General features: G+C 44.7%; 1 protein-coding gene across 1 annotated transcript in view; it reads left to right on the top strand.

The window, feature by feature from the left end:
• Positions 1-21,947, top strand: part of LOC147103183 (protein argonaute-1) — a 119,431-nt gene that overhangs the window by 21,265 nt on the left and 76,219 nt on the right. The window contains exons 2-4 of the mRNA XM_085962569.1: positions 16,661-16,844; positions 18,864-18,984; positions 21,717-21,898. Of these exons, the coding sequence (XP_085818695.1) occupies positions 16,661-16,844; positions 18,864-18,984; positions 21,717-21,898 (487 nt within the window). The remainder of the gene's footprint in view (positions 1-16,660; positions 16,845-18,863; positions 18,985-21,716; positions 21,899-21,947) is intronic.

The following is a 21,947-nucleotide window of genomic DNA, read 5'->3' as shown; positions in this document are numbered from 1 at the left end:
CGCAGATCAGCCATGATCTCATTGAATGGCGGAGCAGGCTCGAGGGGCTACTCCTGTTCCTATGTTAATTGCGCTTGTGAAGGTGGTGGTGAGATGCTTTCTTGAACCCCTGCAGCCCGTGTGGTGAAGGTACTCCCACAGTGCTGGTAGAATCATACAGCGCAGAAGAAAGCCATTCGGCCCATCGAACCTGTGCCAGCTCTTTGAGAGCAATCCAGTTAGTTCCACTCCTTGGCTCTCTCCCCATAACCCTGCAATTTTTTCTCCAAGTATTTATCCAATTCTGCTTCGAACGCTGCTATTGAATGTTTCCACCAACCTATCAGGCAGGGCATTCCAAATACTAACCACTTAGCAAGGGAATTTGTGGATTTTGACCCAGTGACAATGAAGAAATGGCGATATATTTCCAAGTCAGGATGGTGTGTGACTTGGAGGGGAACTTGGAGGTGGTGGTGTTCCCAGGCACCTGCTGCCCTTGTCCTTCTAGGTGGTAGAGGTCGCGGGTTTGGGAGGTGCTGTCGAAAAGGCCTTGGCAAGTTGCTGCAGTGCATCTTGTAGATGGTAAACACTGCAGCCACTGTATGCCAGTGGTGGAGGGAGTGAATGTTTAAGGTGGTGGATGGGGTACCAATCAAGTGGATTGCTTTGTCCTGGATGGTGTCGAGCTTCTTGTGTGTTATTGGAGCTGCACTCACCAGGCAAGTGGAGAGTATTCCATCACACTCCTGACTTGTGCCTTGTAGCTGGTGGAAAGGCTTTGGGGAGTGAGGAGGTGAGACACTCACCGCAGAATACCCAGCCTCTGATCTGCTCTTGTAGCCACAGTATTTATGTGGCTGGTCCAGTTAAGTTTCTGGCCAATGGTGACCCCCAGGATGTTGATGGTGGGAGATTCGGCGATGGTAATGTCGTTGAATGTCAATGGGAGGTGGTTAGACTTTCACTTGTTGGAAATGGTCATTGCCTGGCACTTGTGTGGCGTGAATGTTACCTGCCACTTATCAGCCCAAGCCTGAATGTCGCCCAGGCCTTGCTGCATGCGGGCATGGGCTGCTTCATTATCTGAGGAGTTGTGAATAGAACTGAACACTGCCCAATCATCAGTGAACATCCCCACTTCTGACCTTTATGATGGAGGGAAGGTCATTGATGAAACAACTGAAGATGGTTGGGCCTAGGACACTACCCCGAGTAACTCCTGCGGCGATGTCCTGGGGCTGAGATGATTGGCCTCCAACAACCACAGCCATCTTCCTCTGTGCTAGATATGACTCCAGCCAGTGGAGAGTTTTCCCCCCTGATTCTCATTGACTTCAATTTTACTAGGGCTCCTTGATGCCACACCTGGTCAAATGCTGCCTTGATGTCAAGGGCAGTCAGTCTCACCTCACCTTTGGAATTTGCCTCTTTTGTCCATGTTTGGGCCAAGGCTGTGATGAGGTCGGGAGCCAAGTGGTCCTGGCGGAACCCAAACTGAGCATTGGTGAGCAGATTATTGGTGAGTAAGTGCCGCTTGATAGCACTGTCGACGACACCTTCCATCACTTTGCTGATGATTGAGAGTAGACTGATGGGGCGGTAATTGACAAGATTGGGTTTGTCCTGCTTTTTGTGGACAGGACATTCCTGGGCTATTTTCCACATTGTCAGATAGATGCCAGTGTTGTAGCTGTACTGGAACAGCTTGGCTAGTGGCGCGGCTAGTTCTGGATAACAAGTCTGCAGCCGGGATGTTGTCGGGGCCCATAGCCTTTGCTATATCCAGTGTGCTTAGCCGTTTCTTGATATCACGTGGAGTAAATTGAATTGGCTGAGGACTGGCTTCTGTGATGGTGGGGAGCTCAGGAAGAGGCCAATATGGATCATCCACTCGGCACTTCTGGCTGAAGATGGTTGCAAACGCTTCAGCCTTGTATTTTGCACTCACGTGCTGGGCTCCGCCATCATTGAGGATGGGGATGTTCATGGCACCTCATCTTGGTTATTTAATTGTCCACCGCCAATCACAACTGGATGTGGCAGGACTGCAGAGCTTTGATCTGATCCATTGGTTGTGGGATCACTTAGCTCTGTCTATAGCATGCTGCTTCCACTTTTTAGCATGCGCGTAGTCCTGTGTTGTAGCTTCCCCAGGTTGACACCTCATTTTAGATACGCCTGTTGCTCTTCTGCACTCCTCATTGAATCAGGGTTGGTCCCCTAGCTTGATGGTAATGGTAGAGTGAGGAATATGCAGGCCATGGGGTTGCAGATTGTGGTGGAATACAATTCTGCTGCTCCTGATAGCCCACAGTGCCTCATGGATGTCCAGTTTTGAGCTGCTAGATCTGTTCTGAATCTATCCCATTTAACAGTGGTAGTGCCACACAACACGATGGAGGGTGTCCTCACTGTGAAGACAGGACTCCTACTAATACTGTCATGGACAGATGCATCTGCGACAGGTAAATTGGCGAGGTTTTTCCCTCGTGTTGGTTCTTGTGCAGGCCCAGCCTGTCAGCTATGTCCTTCAGAACCCATCCATCTTGGTCATTAGTGATGCTCTTGATAGATTTTTAAGTCCCCCACCCTGAGTACATTCTTGCTACCCTCAGTGCTTGTTCCAAGTGGTGTTCAACATGGAGGAGTACTGATTCATCAGCTGAGGGAGGGCGAGCAGGAGGTTTCCTTGCCTATATTTGACCTGATGCCATGTGACTTAATTCCCAGGGCCACTCCCTCCCTACTGTATACCACAGGACTGTATGCAGGCCATACCCAGGGATGGTGATGGAAGAGCCTGGGACTTTGGCTGAAAGGTATGATTCTGTGAGTATGACTGTCAGGCTGTTGCTTGACCAGTCTGTGCCACAGCTTTCCCAATATTGGCACATTGAGGAGGACCTCCACAGGTCTGACTGGGCTGTGTGTGCCTTTGTTGTGTTCGGTGCCTAGTTCGATGCCGGGTGGTCCGTCCGATTGTATTCTTAATTGTTTTTTGTAGCGGTTTGACTCAACTGAGTGGCTTGCTTAACCATTTCAGGCAGTTACGAATCAACCTCATTGCTGTGGGTCTGGAGGCCAGACTGGGTAAAGACAGCAGATTTCCTTCCCTAAAGGACATTAGTGAACCAGATGGGTTTTTACTACAGTCCAATAGTTTCATGGTCACCATGGTCACTAAGCTAGCTTTTTTTTAATATTCCAGATTTATTTAATTAACTGAATTTAAATTCCCCAGCTGCCATGGTGGGATTTGAATTCATGTCTCCGGATCGTACTACAGGTAGACTATCCTTTATCCGAAAACCTCGGGACCAGCCGTGTTTCGGTTTTAGGAAAATTTTGGTTTTCGGAAGGTGCGCGAAAACACTTCGGTTTTCAGAGGTAATTCGGTTTTCGGGAGTGCGGGTAAAGGATACACTATCCCTTATCCGAAAATAACGACTATAAATACTGTAGTTACAGGGATAAATACTGTAGTACAGTTTATTTGTAAGGAAAACATTCAGTAAAACTTCAAACATGTACAGGTACAAACTAAGCTAAATACCTGTACATAAACATGCAATAAAGGTACATTACATCTGGCTTGAGGATCTTGGAGAAGATGGTACATCAGTGTTGTCATCAGGTTGGAGTTGGACATCTGAAGATGGGCCAGGAACAGGATTCTCAAGTGATGAAGCATGACTACGACAGACGGCCTTTTTAAAGACTTCTTCCAGTGTCATCTGTCTCATTAACATTGGTTTCTGTCTAAGCAGTCTCTCTTTAATTGAGTAAACTTGCATAATCTCTTGCTCACTGATAAATGCACGTTTTTCAAGGCCAGCAATTAACTGATCACACATTGTCACCATATCGTCTATGGGGATTTTTTCACCTGTGTTCACAATGTCATCATCATCATCACTACTGTCCTCATGCTTGTCTTTATTTAACACCATTTCAGCAATTTCCCCATCACTCAACGAATTCACAACAGGTGCATCATTGTCAATGTTCAGCACTTCTTCGATGTCAGCTTCCTCTAACGTATTTACACTTTCGGATGATAAACCTTTGGCGTAAGTGAGGAGGTTTGATATCATCATCTTCTCCTGACTGACAGGAAATCCTTCAAACTCGTCATCTGCAGGTCCATCTTCATGAAACATCGTTGAAGGCCAAAGTCTGTGCCAAGCATTTTTTAATGTTGGTTTGTCAACATCGTTCCAAGCATTAGCAACTGCATAAATGGCATCCTTAACATTGAATTCTTTCAGGAAGCTTTGGATTCCTTCGCCTCTGTTGATTGCATCAAGCATAGAGTTCAAAAAAACGTCTTTATACTTGCTCTTCATGGAACGTAAAATTCCTTGGTCACAAGGCTGTATTAAAGATGTCACATTAGGGGGAAAGTTAATGCCGAAAACATAACTTTTCACAAGAAGTTCAGGAGGGGGATGTGCGGAGCAGTTGTCCAGGAACAATAAAATTTTGCAGTTTTCTTCCAGTCCAACTTGCCTGCAATGAGCTCGTGTTGCTGGTACGAAGTGGTTATTGAACCAGTGAGAAAATATTCCTCTGGTTACCCATGCTTTCCTGTTCGCATAATAATGCACAGGTAAATTGCATACACCTTTCAAACATCTCGGATGTTGGCTTTTTCCAATCACTACCAACTTTAACTTGTGTGTGCCTGCAGCATTGGCACACCCAAGAACAGTCAACCTGTCCTTAGCATCCTTAAAACCTGCTGGTGCACTCTCATCAGCATTGTAAATTTGTTCAGGACCGAGGTTTTCATCCGATATTATTTTTGCAAACTCATCTATGTAATTTTCAGCTGCTTCATGATCAGCAGAAGCTTTTTCACCACAGATTTTCAGATATCTTATACCATGACGCTTCTTAAATTTATGCAGCCAACCTTCTGAATATTCACACTCAACTTCAATGTTCAGTTCTTCATGGTATATTCTAGCTTGCTTCATGACCATCAAACCAGTCAGTGGCACACGTTCACCTCTGTGTTGTCGAATCCACTCAATCAGCACACGGTCAAGATCTTCATTTTTTGCCCTATGCAATGTTTTCCTAATTTTCATTAGTTTATGGTCATCACTGTCAGTGTAAAATTTCAACAACTTGTCTTTCTGTTTCTTTAAGTCATATACGGTGGTACTTCCCACACCATATTCTTCAGTAAGATGTCGCACAGACACACCACGATCAAGCTTCTGCAATAACTCCACTTTCTGCGATATCGATAATGAGCGATGCTTCCTTCTCTGCTTCTCACTGTTACCCATTGGGGTATCTGCAGCTCTTTTTAGCATTTTCACAAATTGTTAAAAGCCAGCAAATATCTGAGAGCAGCAAATATCACACAGAGCAGCATAACACCTGCGTGGGTCAAGCATCGGCAGCGTCGGGTCATGCTTTGCGCCACTTTCGGCTTTCGGAGGTTTTCTGGTTTCGGATGTGCGGATAAAGGATGGTACACTATCTCTTATCCGAAATTGGGTGGGGTTTGGCGGGGGTGGGGTACGGCGTGGGGGTCGGGTTCGGCCGGGGGGTCGGGGGCGGGGGTCGGCGGGGGTCGTGGTCGTGCGCATTTCGGTTTTCAGAAGTCATGCTTTGCTCCACTTTCGGCTTTCAGAGGTTTTCTGGTTTCGGATGTGCGGATAAAGATTTCGGTTTTCAGAAGTGCGGAAAAATGCTACACTATCCCTTATCCGGCTAGGCCTGTAAGTCGTGCGCCACTCTGGTCATGTTGTGCGCACGACCGAAAAAACCTTCGGTTTTTAGAGGGTTTCGGTTTTCGGAAGTCCGGATAAAGGGTAGTCTACCTGTAGTAGGTACCGACAACTTTCATTGACCCAACCCATTGTATCTGTGCTAGCTCCACATCCGAGCTTTCTCAAATCCAATTTCTGTACTCTTTCATCCATAAACGATTATTTTTCCTCAAGTGCTTATCTATTTCCCTCCAAGACCCTATGATTAATTCCAGCTTCAATATTCATTTGCACTAATGTTTCCCACATTGCAATAATCTTTTGTGGGATTTGAAATTGTAGAGACATGAAGAAAATTCTATTTCCATGTAAAAGCAGATGTTGCTGATTGGGGACGGACGGAAATAATTCACACAGAATTACGTGCAGTGAAATTCTGTGTTGTATGTCAGTTTAAGGTTATTTCTTCAAAGTTAAATTACATTCCCTTATTCTATACTAATTTATGCTAGTAATTAATTTACCATGCACAAAATGCATGTGTGATTGCTGATCGGTGTGATCGACAAGTTGTTTAATGCTGCTTATTTGATAGAATGAACTATTGGCGGGAAGCCAATTTACCTTTGTTGTATCCAAGATTTAAAAACAATGGTGCAATTTTTTTTAACTTATTAAAACCGAATCGCCAGGCCTACAATTCTTGACTTTGTTTACTCTGGGAGACCACTACCTGATTCTGCCCTCCTGCAGCTTACCCAAGTCCAATTTAAGGTGTGGTACAGAGATGTATCCTGCAAATCCATTGGCAGGATAAGCGCACCAACGTCCATGTTCTTGCTCAGGCCAACATCCCCAGCATCGAAGCTCTGACCACACTCAATCAGCTCCGATGGACGGGTCACATTGTCCGCATGCCCGATATGAGACTCCCAAAACAAGCGCTCTACTCGGAGCTCTGGCACGGCAAGAGAGCCCCAGGTGGGCAGAGGAAACGCTTCAAGGACACCCTCAAAGCCTCCTTGAAAAAGTGCAACATCCCCACCGACACCTGGGAATCCCTGGCCCAAGACCACACAAAGTGGAGGAGAAGCATCCGGGAAGGCGCCGAACACCTCTAGTCTCTTTGCCGGGAGCAAGCGGAAGCCAAGTGCAAGGAGCGCACGTCAACCCAAGTGCCCCACCCACCCGCCCCTTCAACCACCGTCTGCCCCACCTGTGACAGAGACTGTAGGTCCCACACTGGACTAATCGGTCACCTGCAAACTAATTTTTAATGTGGAAGCAAGTCATCCTCGGTTCCGAGGGACTGCCTAAGAGAGAGATTGAATAGACCTGTAACTGTTGTATTTGATTCAAGATATCTCGATAGTGGGAGCAGCAATTTGGGTGAGTGTGCATTACCCGAACCGTGCAAATTATTTGGTATGTCCTTTAATGCATCAGATTTTACAAAGCAGGTCTATCAAGAATGTTTAAAAATGTGTCTGTTCAAATTGGTTTATGCTCCAGAGGTTTTGCTGGAATTTTTTTTTACACCATTGATGTAAAGCCGTTCAACTTTCTTTCGTTAAAAAGTCTGTCTACGTCGGTCACTGTGGTTCAGAAATGTGTGAAGTGCTTTTAAAACATTTCAACCAGTTAACTCGCTATATAAATCAAAGTGCTTATATCTCAGCAGGTCAGGCAGCATCTGTGGAGAGAGAAACAGCGTTAACATTTCAGGTCGATGACCCTTCGTCAGAAACTTCTGGCGAAAGGTCATCGACCTGAAACGTGAACTCTGTTTCTCTCTCTCCACAGATGCTGCCTGACCTGAGTATTTCCAGCATTTTGTTTTTTTTCAGATTTCCAGCATCCGCAGTATTTTGCTTTTGCTTATTATATCTACCGCTCAAATATGACTTTTTAAATACACTTTTTGATCCACAATAACTGACTACTGCACACTGCCAACTACCATCTATGCTATATCCTTGCCCAAAAGTGGTGAATAATAAAGTAAAGTTTTAATGTGTAAATCAATCTCATGGCAGTGACGATGGATTTATGCGAAATAACCAATGTTTGAGTCACTTCAATATCTCACATCTACAGTCGCCGTGCTCGATGCTGGAAGCATTTGATGCCTTGTTTCACATAAATTGCTACAGAAAATCTCGAGGCTGGAAGAGATGATGGGGACCAGCCAGTCTGCCTTCCTGCTGTTGTCGCAGTTGTATCCAATAATTTATTTCTCCAAGTTTTACCTTTGAGATTGAAGTTACTTGTCTTTACACCTTCCCTCTTTCCAAAAACCAACCATTCTCTCTGACGTAATGCTTCCTTGTATCTACCTCGTCTCAGTTTATGGTCATGTCCCCTCATTCTGCTTTCTCAGTGATAATATGAAAAGCCCTGAATGATCCTCCCATCCCTGAGATTTATTAATTTGAAGACCTCAATCGTTTTCCCCTCAGTTGTCAACTCTCCAATGACAAGAGACCTAATTCTTTGACCTATCCTCCTCGGCCTATGTTTTATTCTCCAGGCCTTTATCCTCTTGCGTTTTCCAGCTCTGCTACACCATTTCTGTATTGTGGGTTCCAGAACTCCACATAGTTTTCGAGCTGGGGCCTGGCCAATGGTCTGTACAATGGCAGGACATATTTGTTTGACTCATGCCTCTTTTTATGCACATAACATCCCACTGGCTTTTTTGTTAGCAGCCAGTCATTGGCTCAATGTCCTGAGCGATCTATCTGCTATATGAGCATACGAACGTACGGAATTGACAGGCCGGAAAAGACCAGCTGCCCCACGCTCATGATGGCTGGAGCACCATGAGTAGACACTTCATACTCCCCACCCTACAGCCATGTAATCCCCCTGGGAGAAGTTAACAAAAATGTAGAAAAAAACAAGGGCCAATGAGGGGAAAAGATATCTGGAAAATTCCTCTCCAACCCCCTCAGGTGATCAAAACCAGTCCAGGAGATCACGTGGACCGAGTCTTATTTATACAGACACTTACCTTCTATATGATGCGAACTCTGCCCCAGTCAAGAACTGGTCTAGCTCCCTCTTGAAGGCAATACAGAGAGTCAGCACCCGCCAGGTTGGTTTGATTTTTTTCTAATGTCCGTGCCAGCATCCAGTCCTCCACCCTTCATAAACGCCAGCTAAAACTGAGCTGCCGATATTATGCCCTCTCCTAAATCTTGCTTTCCCATCACCCCGGTCCTTGCGGACTTGTATTGGCTCCTTGTAAAATACTCATTCTTGTCTTGAAATCCCTCCACAACCTCACCCTACCTACCCTATCTCTGCAACTTCCTCCAGCTTTGTGTCCTCTGACTGGCTTTTTGTGCAGCCCTGTTTTCCTTGTTGACAGCCTTCAGCTGCCTTGGCCACATGCTCTGAAACTCCCTCTTGAAACCCCCTCTGTCTCCCTCTGCTTCTCTTTACAACTTTAACAACCCCTTAAAGTCCAACTTTTGGAACAAGTTTTTGATCACCTCTCCTACCTTCACCCTGGTGTCTGTTGCTTTATTTTATTTTATTTTTTCTCCCCTTTTAGAAAGTGCCTTCGAACATTTTCTGATTTAAAGGTGATATATCATTGTAAGATGTAGTAAAAAGATACAGATATGTTTTTTAAATAAACATCCATGATTTTTCATTTTTCTGCATATGGATTTTTTTTGTCTTTTAAAACGTGGAGATGTTTTCTCTCCTGTGCTTGCGCTCTCTCTCACATTTTATTGCTCCTCAGACTAGAAGTTCTTGTCCAAGGGGTTCTTAAAAACATTGTCAGCGGTTGCGAGTGACACACACGGATTTGAATGTGCGGAGGCCAGTGCAGCGTGTGAACAACTGCTTGGTGTCCCAAGCTGCTGCATTTCTAATGAAGAGCAGATTTTGCACCGTTGAGTGGGCGCATTGTGTCTGAGGGACACACGGCCCCTGTCCCACCATTCGAATCTCCATAACAAAGTGTGAGTTTAGCTGCCTCTGCCATGGAGAGGTGAAGTATGTGTGACCTCTGTATCCAGAAGCTGAGAGGGAAAGCCAGCCCCACGGCAGTCTGAAGTTGTTAAAGAGGAGCCACTTCTCCAGTGGCTCCTTATGCTAGCTCATTGTGTTTATTGGAAAATGCTCACTGCTGCTCTGACTGTTGTGTAGTTTTATTCATTTTTATTTGCAACACAAATGTAAAAGTTAATTTTTTTGTTAACTTATTTATACGTGTCATCTTCACAACACTATGCAGTAGACTGATCCTACCAAATAGGAAATTGAACAGTGAATAACTAAATATATATTACAAAGTCTGGAGATATTTTGTTCAGACTTTTGCTGAGTACCAGTGCTGGTTGAATTTATTCTTGAATTTTTAAAGGAACATTCCTTCCTCGCTCCGTCAGAAGTGCAAAAAATCAAACTCATTTACAACTGTTCAAAGAACACCACATGAAGTCGGATGATGTTTTGGATCTTGTGTGATCGTGGTGGCGGACTGGATAAGGGTTTTTTTAAGATTCACTTTGGAATGAGTGTGGCCCGAAGTCTGTGCATTAACAGTTTCGGCCTGAGTGTTGATTCAGGGTGAAGATGTCGTGTTTCTGTCAAACAAAAGTGGCTACTGTCTTGCCAGTTATTTGCTGCAGGAAATTCTGGCTCTCCTATGACTAAATCAAAATGACAGCCAACTAGCATAGCTGCAGTTTTGAACTCCCAAGGCGGTGGCGGAGGGATAAAGCTTGGGTGTTGTTGGCATATGTATGGAAGCTGATCTCCTGTTTGAAGATAATGAGACGCAGTATGTCTGTGAACAATAGGAGGGTGGAGCCCTGGGGCATGCGAGAAGGAACCTTGCAGATATGCAAGGAGAAGCCATTGCAGGAGATTCACTGACTACAATAAACAACAACTTGCTTTTATATGGTGCCTTTAATGTAGAATACAAAATCCTGAGGTGCTTCAGAGGCATAAGGAGAAAAAATGAAGGTCGAGACAAAGAAGGAGATATTAGGCCGGTTGACCAAAAGTTTGGTCGAAAGAGGTGGGTTTTAAGGAAGGTCTTAAAGGAGAAGAGAGGTGGAGAGTCGGGGGTTTAGGGAGGGAATTTGCATTTAAAAGAAAGATCTAAATCCTCCACTCCACCCCTCATTCTCTGTGTAAACTAATTACTATGCATCGCCAACATTCCCCCTCCACCAGCAGCCCAAGCAGGTTGGCCTGTCCATCAGACCCATAACTCTAGCCATAAGACACCATAACTCTAGCCCCAGACACCCTTCATTTCAAAGCCTTTCAGACCCAAGAGCTAAACCCAGAAAAGAGTCCCCTGAGTCAGCTGCTACTGAAACTAAGTACTCAGCCGGACCCTGACCAGCCCCAGACCAACACAGCCGTCCAAACACCAATCCGAGTGAACCAAATCATTAAACAATGCAAAGAAACCTACCTGGAACATTGGAACAAAATAACCGAAAGCCAAAGCAGATTAGAATGTTACCGGGCCCTAAAAAGAGAATATAAACTGGCAGACTACCTCACGACCATCAGAGACACAAAACAGAGACAGACCCTCACCAGGTACAGACTAAGCGACCACCAACTGGAAATTGAAAAAGGCAGATACAAGAAATCCTGGCAGCCTAGAGAGAATAGAATATGCGATCAATGTCTGGCCGGCGAGGTTGAAACAGAAATGCATTTCCTCCTAAAATGCGAAAAATTCAACACATCAAGAAACATATTATTCAACAAGCTAAGCCAAACAACCCCAGATTTCAAGGAATTGGATGACCTGTCAAAATTGAGATTAGTCCTAGGAGAAGGAGACAGACCATACCTTGGGGCCAAATATGTAACAACATGTCACAACCTGAGGACTGTTTAAAATTAATATTGAACGTACCAAATGAAGTACAAAGACTGTTTAAAATTAATATTATTTAAAAGTAATATTGTATGTACCCAACAAATGTCAAATCGATTGACACCTACAGAATGTTGGAAAACTGTACCTTTTTGCTATGTAAGCTTTGGCAATATGGTTCTCTGTAAACTTTCATGCCAATAAAGCATTTGAATTGGAATTGGAATTGGAGAATGAATTCCTGCAGATATGGAGTTCAGGCCAGTGGAGTGGAGCGGAGCATAAAACATTCTCCTGTTCCTCAGCATCTTTGAGACCATCAGAAAACTTGGCCAGCTATTGAGCTACACGTTCGACTGCTCAAAGATGGAGGTCATGTTTCAGATCTTTTTGACCCGAAACGTTGACTCTAATTTCTCTCCACGGATGTCGCCTGGCCTGCTGAGTTTTTCCAGCATTTTCTGTTATTTCATGTTTCAGATGCTGCCCATCTGCATTACGGGTAGCTATTCCTGCATGTCACCAGGTTTCTCGGGCAGGAAGGTGGCCAAGAACGCATCAGCGACGGTGTCAACTCCCCAAATAAGGTGGGCTTGACAGTCCAAATTTTTAAGCTGAACTTCAGGGCATCATTACCTGGAATAAAGCCTTCCCACAAAAGCTTTTGTTTGGCATGGAAGCTATACCACCCTACCAGCTCCACTATACACTTTACCACTCAGAAGCCTTCATTAAAGACAGAAGCACCCCATCATATAACTGATCCTTGAGAACTGTAAGGTAACCTGCACACTGATCCACTGTAGTGCAACAGCTTCCTATCAGAAGATCTGTATGCCATGGGTTTCAAGGTCTGACTACAGCGTGCCCTTCCAACAGCTGGCCAATAAATTTCATATCGCCGAACATTACTCCTGTCGACTATGTTGAGGTCTGCTTCTTCATCAAAGACAGCACTGTGCTCTGTAAATTCTAGTACAAACCATCCCCATTAGAAGTGACGCTGCAACACCGAGTCACCCTACACCTCAGCCCCTTACTCTCTATACTGTGCACCTTTGTAGCATGAAAACCCACATGGCTCCTGGGACGTGTACTCTCAAAAGACGGGAAGGAGGCACTAAGATTGAGCTTCGCAACCTCCAATTGTAACAGAATGAGAGGGACCACTCCGAATCCTCCACTACATGTAACTCACTCATACAAACTTCGAAAATTCTACCCAATGCAGACAGATGAGCACTGGCAAAATGGTGGACACACTCCACACATTCAGGTCCTGTCTTACTCTCCAGTCCTTCTGGACAAAGGCCCTGGAGGCCACTGAAGTAATGACCGGCTGAATCATCCCTCTTGACCTAAGCCCATGTGTACACGGCCACCTAATGCCAGGCCTCTTGCTGCTGGCAGTATAAAGATGATGTGGCACATTCCAACGCCCATACAGCAAAAGTGATCTAAACATGTGGGTCATCTGTCAGTCAAAGTAATGTGTGAGCTCGTATGGAGCAGGGAAAACATTTGGGGGCACTTCCTATGGGCCATCCTCCCACAACTGGGCTACTCTCTGGGTAACCTGCTAAGGAGATGGGCTCTGCACTGCCAGCAAGGATCTGTTGCTCCCGTAATCTGTTGTATTTCCACCCCTTGCCCCAATGTATAAAATTGTATCGCTGTGTTTGACCCTCACTGCACTTACCTATAACTATTGTAAAATGTGTCTCTTATCAAGTACGCTATGAAACCATGTTCTTAGAACACGTAAACTTCTTGTGTAAAATAAAACGATAAAACTTTTTTTTAATGGAATGTTAGTTGCAGATTATGGGGGTTTATAATGCACTTTTAAAAGTTGGGATTGATGGTATTTGTTACAATATTTACAGCATATTAACGGTGTGTTTGAGATTTATTTTCAAATTACAGTAAGTGGGTTTTAATGTTTGGGGCAGTTACAGTATTACAAGGTTTTAAACAGATTTTTTTGAAGCAAGTAGTTGGGTATTTGAGCGATATTCTGTAATCTGCCCAATCAGCACATCACTGCAAACATACTGTTGAGAGAAGGAATGAGTCCGTATTGAGCATTCTCCAGCTAGGCAGTATAAAGATGGCGCAGAAGACGTTCCAATTTTGTTTTTATTCCTCTGCATGAAGACCAGGCCATTTGGGTCTCTGCTGGAAGCCGATTTGCTGATCTAAGATATGGGGGCACTCACTGCGATGCTGCTCCACAGGAAGCTTCGGGGGTCAGGAAACATCCAGCTAGAAAAACTGCACCAGCTCAATGAGGTTCTGCGTTCACTGTTTGACTAGTTAATTTGGAGACAATCACTACTAAAACACAGAGAAGTCCTCTCTATCCATACCATTAAATATAAACGGCATCCTGTTGAGGGCATTTTGTCATCAACCCCACTGAGTGTTTTTTTGTGACCTTGCTACTGAGGAAGGGCCTCAGGCTAGTAGAGGGGAGCGGGTTTTATTTCTGCTGCTGCACAGTCACTCTAAACAGCTGGGCGTTCCAGTCCCATTGTTCTCCAAGGCTGAACAAACATTTTAAGAAGTTCCAGATGATCAACCTGCTCACAATTACCATTCAGATAAGGTGCCTGTGGAATTGGCCATTTCTTAGGCATTGGATGATGGTTTCAGCCACCTTTCAGCTCAGTCTTTCGGCTCAATGTCTTCAAGTGCCTGTGATCGCTGCACACCTGCACTTTGTTAGGTTGCAGAGTGGTGGGACTCTTGTATCGACGATTAGCTCACCTGGTTGTGCTGCCCAGAGGTGAACCGGTTGCTCAGACAGTGTGGATTTTGCGGTGAACTTGGAAGTCAACCTTCCTAGGACTTTTGTCGCAGCCAACTTGCAGACGGTGCCTGACAGAGGATCCTTGTTAGTCTTCTGAGCAAAAGAAAGACTTGCATTTATATCGCACTTCACCCACTTCATATACAATGAATTAAATAACCAGTTAATCTTTTTAATGTGAGGCATAGTGGTTAGCACTGTTGCCTCACAGCGCCAGGGACCCGGGTTCGAATCCGGCCTCGGGTGACTGTCTGTGTGGAGTTTGCACATTCTCCCCGTGTTTGCGTGGGTTTCCTCCGGGTGCTCCGGTTTCCTCCCACAGTCCAAAGATGTGCGGGTTAGGTTGATTGGCAATGATAAATTGACCCTTAGTGTTAGGGGGATTAAATACGTGGGGTTACGGGGATAGGGTGGGATATGTGTTGGTGTAGGGGTTACGGGGATCGGGTGGGATATGTGTCGGTGCAGGCTCGATGGGCCGAAATGGCCTCTATCTGCACTGTGGGGTTTCTGTGATTTCTGTGATCTGTGAAAATGCTGGAAAAACTCAGCAGGCCAGGCAACATCCGTGGAGAGAAAATAGAGTCAACGTTTCGGTTGAATCTTTTTAATGTCTTTGGTTGAGAGAAGATAGTGGCCTGAGCTGGGAGAATTCCCGGCTTTCTTTGAATCGTGTCCAAGGGCTTCTTGATGTTCATCTGAACAAGCAAGCAGAGCCTCGGTTTAACATCTTATCTGAAGGACAATACCCCTGATAATACAGTACTGTGTTGGACTGTGCTTAGATTGTGCTCAAAGTCCTGGTGTGGGGCTTGATCCACCAACCTTCTGACCCAGAAGTGCTTTGCTACCAAGAGACAAGCTCGCAGTCTAAACTGTAGCCAAGACCTATTTAGCTAGGAATCCTGACACACATGATGATTATAGCATCGTCATAATCCTCAGTGCAAGATGTTTTCCAGCCATTCTCCTTTGCATCATTTAATTAGGTTCAGTTACGGAATATTTTTCTCAGACTGCTGAGATACTGAAGACATCAGTCGATTTTCAAATGTTGCTTGCTGTGCTGTGGCATCTGGATTTTTAAATCTGTGGAGATCGTCAAGTTGAGTGGGACTTGTTCTGAGATTTGTGGGTTCCTGGGGAGCGGGGGCATCTTGTTTACTGTAACTGAATTTCAAGTTTCATTAATAAAAGTTTCTGTTTTTTTTTAACTGGTTTAGCTTTGTTTTATTCTGTCCAGTTTTAATTCGAGCCACTAGTTTACAGTGATTAAGTAAGTCCCACGTTCATTTTTTTAATTGCATGAGATTAAAGGATTTACCAGTGTGTTCAGATTGCAATTTTGCATGAAACCCGTAAATCAATTGGGTTGATGATCAGACTTTAGTGTGTTGGCCTCAGATGAACAGCAGGATCCAGTCCATTCCAAGGCAGGGGCACTGTTCCTATTTCTAACAATATGTCAGTACGTCTTGAATGATTGCAGTCTAATGGTCAAAAATATTGTTATGTAAAGCTTAACATTTGTGACTGCCAAGTATTGCATTCCCCCAGTTGGGTCCATTGAAGGTGTACATTTCTCAAGAATATCTAACACAGTCTCTTTACAGTGCACACATCAAATTAGCCAGTTTGTTTTAGTCGTTCCAGTTTTGCGAGTTTAGTGTTGCATTGTTACAATGCAAAAATACGTTGGACAGGTCCAGTTACTGGCAGTTTTTTTTGTTCAGTTGAAAGCTGTGATACACTGGATTTTGAGGTTCTTGAACAGGAGTCGACACGATAGCGTTGGTCTGATACATTGATACAGTGGTGACAGATCACGAGTGATTGCACGCATGACAAATTTGATCCATCCCTGAAACTGCTATAATTTTATTTCAAGCATTGTTTCAAATGTGTTAAGTTAAAAAAAAACTTCAGTTTCCTCGGCTGACGTGTGTTCTTCCCAATTATCAGTGCCGTTTTGGCTATTAACCCTTTTTGACAACCAGAGATGTATAGTTGTAATGACGAATTGATTAAGAGCAAAGAGCTTTTCTACACGTATACTAGCCTGAAGTAACAGTATTAAAGAAATCACCAACACCAGAAGGAAAACTGCCAGTTTAATGCTTCTGTGGGAACTGACAAGCGGTTGTGATTTACCTGCATGGTTCTCCTGGGTAATTGTGATTTACTTGCTAACATACCTTCTGTACTCTATTTAAAAGATTTGTTGTCTGCAAACCTGGAAGGATTACAAACTTTCCTCTCGTATCTTTTCAGCAGCAGTTGGCCCATATGTGCCACCTCTGCAGCAGGTGTTCCAGGCACCACGACGACCAGGGATAGGAACAATAGGCAAGCCGATTAAACTACTAGCCAACTACTTCGAAGTTGATATTCCAAAAATCGATGTTTACCATTACGAGGTGGATATAAAGCCAGACAAGTGTCCCCGGAGAGTAAACAGGTACCAATCAGTCAGCCTGACAATCCAGAATAATTCTACCGTATGAAGATTTGGGGATCAGGTTTTGCATTTCTGCTGGCGATATAGATTAACTCGCTGTCACCTTAATGCCTAATACCCTCTGAGATCTGTTTAGTAAGAACATGTGTAAAACGCCATGATATAAGCCCCAAGTACATTTATTGCAGTTATATTAATAAATCAGACAGAACTATTGTGTCTTGTAAAGGTGGTCCCACAGCAGGATAGATGGTTTGCTTGTCTCCTGACCAGATATTCACAGTTTTAGCACATGTACATGTATAAACAGTGAGAGTGCACACAGCATTCCTGATAGTTAAATCAACAATTTTAACCCTGGATCTGTTGCTCTCGGCACCTTGCCTTGTATTTTGGGATGATTACTCGATGAAACATCCCCACACAAGCCAAGTCGCCCCTATGACCAAACTTGGAATTACTCCCTCTGCTGGTCAGTTATGAGCAACATCAATAGCAAACGAAAAGACGTCAGTGCCTCTCCATCACTGAGCTCCTTACAGATACAGGTCAATACCAAAGGCACTTGTACATCGGTATAACACTGGCATTGATATGTGTATTGCTTACCGCTCCCTGCTCAATATAGAAACCATGTAAAATTCAACTGTACAAATGCATTTTAAAATGTCTATTGTCATGTCTATTGTGATCTGCCTGAGTGCAGCAATAGTAACCTGATCGCTACAACAACAATAACTTGCATTTATATAGCACCTTTAACGTAGTGAAACGTCCCAAGGCGCTTCACAGGAGTGTTTCCAAACAAACTTTGAACACCGAGCTACATAAGGACTTTAGGTCAGATGACCAAAAGCTTGGGCAAGAAGTAGGTTTTCAGGAGTGTCTTAAAGGAGGAGAGAGAGGCGGAGAGATTTAGGGAGGGAATTCCAGAGCTTAGAGCTTTGACAGCTGAAGGCACGGCCGCCAATGGTGGAGCGATGAAAATCGGGGATGCTCAAGAGGCCAGAATTGGAGGAGTGCAGGGATCTCGGAGGGTTATAGGGCTGGAGAAGGTTACAGATTTCTAATTTAGATCTTGGCAGTTTAGTCTATGAAACACGGGGGTAGAAAATTCAGAAAATAATGTCAAGTTACTTTTGGAGGAGAAATGCTCTTTTGAAGTGTTTTTTCTTGTGGTGACAATACAAGGAGTTTTGCACTGTATTGTATCTGAATCAAGCTATGCCTGATGTGAACGTACAGGAAACTTTGTGCTATCCGGCACCGACGGGACCGAGCTGTTGCCATTCCCTCAAAACTGCCGGACAAACCAGCGTTAATGTTGACGCATACGGAGCTTTGCAGCTCCGTATCTGGCAACAAACACTGTTGCTTAACAACAGCTTCTAAACAGTCGGCCGTACCTTGGAAGCATGTCGCTTAGCAACAGCTTCAGAGAGACTTTGCAGAGCCTGACTGTTGGGGGGAAAAAAAGCCACGAGAAGAAAAAAAACCTAACAAAACGGCTCCTGATTTTTGCCGGTGGCTCGAGCTTGCCGGACATTTAGCCCCCGGATAACGCAAGGTTTCCTGCATTTGAAACTGCCACTTCCCAGATAAGCGTGGGGGGAGAGGGGGAGCTGGAGACAGCCAGGGATTCCATTGCTATTCAGTGACTGCTATTGTTCCACTTCCTCACTTGTGTTGTTATCTCTCACTTCACTAACACATAGGAAGACATGAGGCACACATGTTCCACAGCCCAGCAACAGTGGGGGCAAGTCACAGGTCTACCTCACTCATCATCCAGCCCCAAGTGTGATGCCTGTGTTAATTCTTGCAGCTTGATAACAAGAGAAAATCACACATTGCCAAACATGCCTCCAATTAATAAATATTGACCATTGTGCCTTTTTAGATTAGATTGGGGTGCAAAAAAGCACGCATCATATGGAAAGGAAGATAATTAAAATTGACCTGAAAGAATGCTTTTGTGAATCTCGGCCACATTATCATCTGAACATGTCTGTTTTGCAGGGAAGTGGTGGAGTACATGGTTCAACATTTCAAACCTCAAATCTTTGGAGACAGAAAGCCAGTGTATGATGGGAAAAAGAATATTTATACAGCAACACTACTACCAATTGGCCAGGATCGGGTATGAGAAAATGCTGCTCCTCTCTTGTTGGGAAGGGGGTAAAGTCTTTCATCTCTTCATGTAATTGGGAACGCAATACTTATTTTCAATTTGAGAAAAAAAAGTCCCAAAATTGCCTCATGTAGAATTGAGCTATACAAATCGGGAAGGTCGCACGTTCCATCCCTGGTCTGGTTAGCTGATCTCGGGAGAACAGAGTTTGGGTTCGCTCTGCTGCTCAATATCCGTCGAGCACTCCTGTGAAACATGTGGCAATATTGTTGTAGTTCTCAGGATGTTCATCCCTCAGGACTTTTTTTATACAGTTACCAAATTTACCTCTGCTAAGGTGGTTTAGCAGTGATACAATTTCACAGGGGTTGCTGTTCTTGTGTAATCCTGGACAGCAACTCATTAAGAATCATTACAGCAGAGCCTGATCATTCACGCACCCAGCATATACAGCATTAGTAGGACACTGTGGTGTGATTAAGAGTGAGAACTCTGATAATTGTATTTCCTCTCCCAACTTCACAGGTGCTAAAGTGAACTGTTAATGGCTGGACTGACTAACTCAACAACAGCTTGCATTTATGTAGCGTCTTTAACTTAGAAAAACACCCCAAAGCACGTCATGGGGCGTAATCAAATAAAAACACTCAAAACAGATTGGCGATAGAGCCGAGGACCTACCTGGTCTGCATGGCTCAGTGCTACACCGTGCAATTTAGCCTGACTGAGCCATTCCACGGATTTTATACCATTAGTGGCACTGCCTTTGCCTGGTTCCACACATCTCTATCCCGTTGTAGCCAGAGAATCTCCTGCAGTGGTTTCTCTTCCCACCGCTGCACCGTGACCTCTGGAGTCCCCCAAGGATCGATCCTTGGCCCCCTCCTACTTCTCATGACTGCCCCTCGGCGACAGCATCCGAAGACATGATGTCAGGTTCCACGGGTACGCTGACGACACCCAGCTCTACCCCTCCACTGTCTCTGATTTGTCACGCTGCTTGTCCCACATCCGTCCTGGATGAGCCGCAGTTTCCTCCAATTGAATATTTCCTCCAGTTAAATATTGGGAAGACTGAAGCCGTTGTCTTCCGCCCGCGCCACAAACTCCGTTCCATCACCAACAATTCCATACCCATTGACGTCAGAAAACTACTAGGCACTTGGTCTAAGCGTTAAACAAAGCTTTAATCAACTGTTTTACAACATGGAGGTCTAGTTGTGTCCTTCACTAGTTCCTGTTAAGAATGTCCTGCGCAAGCTGGGCCCGTGCCCGAGTATTTATACTCTCCCTGGACAGCGCCACCCGTAGGCCGCTCAGTATTATTTAATAAGTCTTTCTTTCAGGAATGACTGATTCATGTCAGAACCTTCCAGACTGTTTGCAGCCGACGCTGAGCTCCTGACCCTGTACCTTCTCCGTTAAAAGGACTGCCAGCTTCCACTCGCGTATCATCGACCGCCTCCACCCCGCCTTTGCTTATCTGCTGCTGAAAGCCTCATCCATGCTTTTTTTTAACCTCCAGACTTGACTATTCCACTGCTGTCCTAGCCAGCCTCCCATCTTCCACCCTCCATACACTTGAACTCACCCAAAACCGTGCTGCCCTATCCTAACCTGCACCGAGTCCTGCTCGCCCATCACCTCTGTGCTTGCTGACCTACATAGGCTCCCGGTCCACCAACGCCTTCATTAACATTCTCAAACCTTATTTTTCAGATCCTTCCATGGCTTTGCCGCTCAATATCTCTAACCTCATCCAGCCCTACAACCGTCCAAGAACTGCGTTCCTCAAATTCTGGCCTCTTGTGCATCTCCCACACCCTTTGCCCCACCATAGGCAACCATGCCTTTAGCTGCCTAGGTCCTAAGCTCTGGAATTAGCTCACTAAACCTCTCCACCATCCTCCTTTAAGAGCCTCTTTAACCAAGCTTTTAGATGCCCATCCTAGTATCTCCTTCTTTGGATCGGTGTCAATTTTTGTCTGACTACACTCCTGTGAAATGCCATGGGATGTTTTCCTATGTTAAAAGGTGCTATATAAATGCAAGTTGTTGTTATGGATGATGTATATGATCACTGAATCTAGCAACATCTTTACTCTTTTTAAGGAGTGCCATTGATGGCAGACATATTGCACTCCTACTGTCATTGACATTCCCAAATATAAATGACACAATCCCGGTCGACCCAGAGTTTGCAATTAAGTGCTCCCTCTTCCAGCCAACTACTTGAAGTGCCATAACCTACAAGGATCCGGACCAAGTGCTGGAAAGTGGGATTAGGGTGGATAGCTCTTTGTCAGCCGGCACAGACAAGATGGGCCGAATGGCCTCCTCCCGTGCTGTAAATTTCTGAGATACATGGTGTGCCGGTTTTGTGCGTTTGAATGCTTTCATCATTGCACAAGTACATAGTTGCACAGAACCGGTTTTAGATCGCGCATTTTTCAGTTTTATTTCCTTCTTTGTGCATTCTTTAAAATCGGAGCTAGTCAGAGGACCATCAATACAGAGCTGCATCATTCTTTTCATCAACCTATGCCAAACCAGGAGAGTGGCACAGGGAAGCTGTTTGAATGCACGTCTCCCAATGTTGCTAGTTAAATATAAAAGTCCCATGAAATTTGCTGCAGTTGGTCTGGATGGTCAGTCAGTTTTTTGGTTGCGTTGTGTAATCGGCTCCAGATCGAGGAAGCTTCCCATTGAGGTTTTAACTGCTTTGTTTTTTTTAATATAAGGTTGACTTTGAGGTGACCATCCCTGGTGAAGGAAAAGATCGTATTTTTAAGGTTTCCATTAAATGGCTGGCAGTGGTGAGCTGGAGGCTGCTGCATGAAGCCCTCGTCAGTGGTCGAATCCAGGTTCCATTAGACTCCGTTCAAGCTCTCGATGTAGCAATGAGGCACCTGGCATCAATGAGGTAATCTAACATTCTGTTGTTGTTGATGTATCAGAAGGAATGTATGTAA

Source organism: Somniosus microcephalus, chromosome 20, assembly GCF_052327205.1.
Source record: "Somniosus microcephalus isolate GS21.2 chromosome 20, FLI_Smic_1.0, whole genome shotgun sequence".
NCBI classification, from domain to species: Eukaryota; Metazoa; Chordata; class Chondrichthyes; order Squaliformes; family Somniosidae; genus Somniosus; species Somniosus microcephalus.
This window is presented reverse-complemented; position numbering and strand designations above follow the sequence as displayed.